This window comes from Aplysia californica, unplaced genomic scaffold (genome assembly GCF_000002075.1).
Source record: "Aplysia californica isolate F4 #8 unplaced genomic scaffold, AplCal3.0 scaffold00142, whole genome shotgun sequence".
Classification (NCBI taxonomy): domain Eukaryota; kingdom Metazoa; phylum Mollusca; class Gastropoda; order Aplysiida; family Aplysiidae; genus Aplysia; species Aplysia californica.
The window spans coordinates 996,864-1,001,471 of NW_004797412.1; the positions used below are offsets into that span (position 1 = coordinate 996,864).

Consider the following 4,608-nt stretch of genomic DNA (forward strand, 5'->3'; position numbering starts at 1 on the left):
CCCGGCCTGTACCAGATGACCAACCTGTGGTGGGAGACATTCCGCCACAACGCCTGGGTGGACTCGGACGCCCTGTCTGCCGTGGTCATCTGGATAGAGGACGTGCCGCAGATCGCGATCAGGTAACACCGCAAAGGCCGGGGGTTCGAACACGCCGTGGGTCAAGTTATTTACGTCTCCACTGACACGATTTAGATCACTTGGGAGGCGGGAATCTGACCCTGCCTGTCGGGGCCAACCCATGATGAAGGGTGTGTGAGGGGGGGGGGGGATACAAAGTCCTACTACTAGCACAGGAAGATCATGATCAACATCATATCAAGTGCCAAATCTGCGACAGACACCAGCGATCATGGTTCTCCATTCATTTCTTTGCTCCAAGTGGGTTACTCTGGGCCTACCTCTGCCTCGTTTGCCTTCAATTTTGCCAGTGAGAGCTAGGTGTTCAAGACCGTTCTCTCTATTCAGGTGTCCCAAATTCTGTTTGTCTTTTCCAGATTGTTTTTATCAGTAAGCGTCCCATGTGGGCTTCTTCAAGTATTACCTCATTTGATTTTGATTTTTTTTCCTCCCAAGACATTCTCAGCAGTCTCCTAAGAAACCGCAACTCTGTGGCATCTATTTTATTTTCACTGTCTTTAGTGATTGTCCAGCATTCACAGTCATACAGAAGGGCTGACCATACATTACATTTCAGAACTTTCATTTTGGTAGTCATTGAGACGTTTTTATATTTCAGGATTGAGCTCAATTTGTTGAAACTATTCATTGCAATTCTTCCTTTTCATTTCAGTGCAACATTTGGCATCTGGTGTTATTATCATCATAATGAAAGCCTTCCACCCCTGGCAGGGTATAGGCCACATGTAAGCTCCTTTCATGTATCTCTGTCTTGGGCCATCCTTCCAAGCTCGTTCCAAGTGAGCTTCATCTCTCTCATGTCCCTTTCCACACATCTCCTCCATGTCTCCCATGGCCTGCCTCTGCCTCGTGCTCCCTGTGGGTTCCACTGCAGCTACTGTCTTGTGATGTTTCAGCTGGGCTTTCTGAGGGTTTGTTCCACATATTGCAACTTTCTTCATCTTATTTCTACTTCTATATCCTTTTGTCCTGTCCTTTTCCACGGCTTTTCATGTCTTATTCTATCCTGCCACTTAAGTCTTAGGATACTCCATGCCATTATGTATCGAAGGTATTCAAACTTGATGATTTCGTCTCCCCCTACAGTTTATACATCGCGACATGCCGCGAGGAGCCCATCAGCATCTTCCAGCTAAGTAAAGCTGCTGTCGTGCTCATCGGCATCGTTGTGCGCATCATAGTGAGCTCGGTCAAGTACTGCAACAAGAAGGCAGTCCGGTCCCACCACCACGTCAAGTACAAGGTGGTCATCATGCTGGGGATCATTCTGGAGGCCTTCTGTGCTGGGGCGATCTTCTTCCTCACACAGACAGAGAAAGGGGAGACCGGCACCGTTTCTTTTAAGGTCGGTCAGTGGGAGGGTAAAAGTTGAGATTATACAACCTATTTGTGTAGCAAATGCGTAAAATTCTTCCTAATTTTTTTTTTAACTTAGAAAACAATAGATCTCAATTTCAATTTTCTTAAAATCTTGTTTGTTTGTTTGAGTAAAGAGAAGCAAATCAACACAATAATGGTCATTTAGTTCTGGGAAAAGAAAAACAGACAGACAGAAATAACAGGGAAAGTAAAGAAGTGACACCCTCCAACCACCCCCTTAAAATCCTGATTAGAGCGAACAGGCAAGAAACGTCTTGTTGAAGATTGGTGCACAAGTACCAATCTATATTACAGGGACAGAGACCCTCCTTTTTATTTGTCTCGTCGACACATTCTGGGAGCTCTCTTTGCCATTACATTAAAAAGACAGACATCACATTGATTCTCATTATCAAAAATCGCTTACTTCTAAGGGGAAATCGTACTCCTTTCAGCCCTTTATGGAGACCCTGACAAGCAGGATTGAAGCAGCCAGCCTCAATAATGATCTAAGCTGTATTGCTGCTTGCCCAAAACATGTACAAACATTCACAAATTGGGGTCACTTATGTTGTCTGGTCTTTTATTCCACTCTTCTCACCCCCCCTCCCCTCCACCCATCCAAAAATTTATTTTTTTAAAAAAAAGGCCCATATATGCAGGTTCCAACAACCATCATTGAGGAGAAGTTCAATGACCAGCGCTATTTCGCCAACGTCAGCATATTCCTGCACCAAGCTGACCTCTTCGACGCTGGCAACCTTGACCCGGACAAAACTGACGAAATCTTCAACTGGATGCGCCTCACCTCCATCAACAAAGTCCGCCAGCCCGAAAACAACAGGTTACACCTTTGTCTGTTCTCTTTGTCTGTTGGGCTTTTGAAAAAACTTGATGAAACTGTTCAAATTTTGACACCCTTCTCCGCCCCTCCCCCCCCCCTTAAATAAAATATATTAAAATATATTAATTAATTAATTGATTAATTAATTAATTAAATTTAAAGAGGACTAAAGCTTACTTTTATCCAAAGTTTTGTAGTTTGATATGAAATACACACCTATGAACCCCACAATGGATATGAACAAGTACAGGGAAATTACAACAATGACAATAACAACGACAACAGCTACTAGGACAACGATACACAACTAACAAAAGCAAGAGACTTAATATCAACTGCAACCACAGGAGCTTTGAAAAAAAACAACCCCAAAACTTTAAAAAAATTATTATTATTATTATAGTAGAGGGTTTTACGGCGCTTGCAACTGCATAAGGTCATATGAGAGCCAAGGGGTGGATGTCAACAGAGAAGTCTTTACAGGGAATCAGACTTACTCTGCTCACCTCTCTAGCTTCAACAGCACAGAGTCTGTTCCAACTATCAAAGCACCCCGGAAATAACAGGTAACAAGAGAGTGACAAAAATACAAAAGAAGTAGAGGAAAATGACAACAGTAAGGAATAGGAAAGAAAAAGCAGCAGTTTCCTGTTGTAGATCAGGCACAGTTATGAGCGTGACATGAATCAGCCCATTTACAATTCTACTGTGCTTGAACGAGAAATGCCCCCCCCCCCCCCCCTTTGGGAACGGCCTAAAGACACTACAGTCAGTGGCACTGCCCCAGGGGGAATCCAAAACTTTAAATATTTCTGTTTATTTTATCTTTCGAAACAGGGAAGCTTTCTTCAGCTTCGACTCCGAACCTCGCTCGGCGCAAGTGACGAAATTTGCCGTCTGGGAGTGGGGGAACACGATGGGTGGACACAGTAATCAGTGGACACTCTCGGAGTGCTACGACATCGACCAACAAACGGCGGACATTACCACAGTTGCCAAGACGACTTGCGAGCAGCCGAACTACTTCATCAACCCATACAGGGTGTATGTCAAGTTCAAATACGACCCACCGGGCTCTGTCTTCAAAAAGAAAGTTTTCGGAGACATCTACTTCAATATGCGGCAGCAGACAGGGGCGAGCGGAGCCTGCGAGCAAGTGAGAGACTACACCTCGTCTATTTCAGCCAGCGTCGGCGGGAAATATCCGATCACAATGCACTACTTCCGCACCGGTGCCCTTGTCCAGGCACAGGGGACCAAGCATCTGTTGCATGGCGACGGCACGATGGCACCCAAGTTTTTCCGAAACGACGACATGGATTTAGAGGAGATTCGTTCTATATGGAGAACTGGCTGGAACAAATGCAAGAGTACCGGAAGTGTGGCGCCCAACTGGGATGAGGAACTGGAGGTGGAGTGCAACAGACCTTGAGAGAGAGAGAGAGAGAGAGAGAGAGAGAGAGAGAGAGAGAGAGAGAGAGAGAGAGAGAGAGAGAGAGAGAGAGAGAGGGGGGGGGAGGGAGGGAGGGAGGGAGGGAGGGAGGGAGGGAGGGAGAGAGAGAGAGAGAGAGAGAGAGAGAGAGAGAGTAACAGTCTGAATCTGATGCATTGTTGATGTATTTTTAATTTTGACATTTGTGTCTGTGTTTCTCGGGTTTGTTTTGAGAGGTTTTATTTCAAAAGAGAAAAAGAATAAATAGTGGGTGCATCTGAACATTTTTGACTTCCCAGCAATTCAGAGGGAGAGAGACACCCAGGAATTGTATTACGTTGAATTATATGTGATTTTACATCTTAAACCAGTAATGAGGCTGGTTGGAAAAAAAAAGAAGAGGAAAGCTAAGTATAAACTGACTGATTTACGTGTGATATAAATGTGGCACTTAAGACTTAAGCAATTAGCATAATGTTCATAACATAGCAAAAGATAAATTGGTCAGATTGCAAGATAACTGAATAATAAACATCAAAAATATTACTTATAGGTATACATGCAAGACAGAGAGATGAAAAGATGGACATAATTTTTTATATAATGGTATTGCTATCATAAACCTTGATACAGAGAACCATGCTTGATTGATGGATTTAGTAGGAACTTTTAGAAAAGGGTACATGTGCACTATTCCATCCCTGATTAAGTTAGTAAAGGTTACTTTCATTATTTCTCCTGAAACTTCCATGTCATTTTTAAAAAAATCCACTCTTGAATTGATTTGAAATGCTTTAAAAAATAACAGTGAACTGGGTATCAAAGTCAATCT

The 4,608-nt window shown here is 43.5% G+C and overlaps 1 protein-coding gene across 5 annotated transcripts in view; it reads left to right on the forward strand.

Moving 5' to 3' along the window:
• Positions 1-3,828, forward strand: part of LOC101848347 — a 15,191-nt gene extending 11,363 nt beyond the window's left edge. For all 5 annotated transcript variants that reach the window (XM_035969379.1, XM_005096934.3, XM_035969381.1 and 2 more), the window contains exons 4-7: positions 16-122; positions 1,228-1,486; positions 2,163-2,344; positions 3,182-3,828. In XM_035969379.1, coding sequence (XP_035825272.1) covers positions 16-122; positions 1,228-1,486; positions 2,163-2,344; positions 3,182-3,776 — 1,143 coding nt within the window. In that variant the 3' untranslated portion in view covers positions 3,777-3,828. The remainder of the gene's footprint in view (positions 1-15; positions 123-1,227; positions 1,487-2,162; positions 2,345-3,181) is intronic.
• The last annotated feature ends 780 nt before the right edge of the window (positions 3,829-4,608 follow it).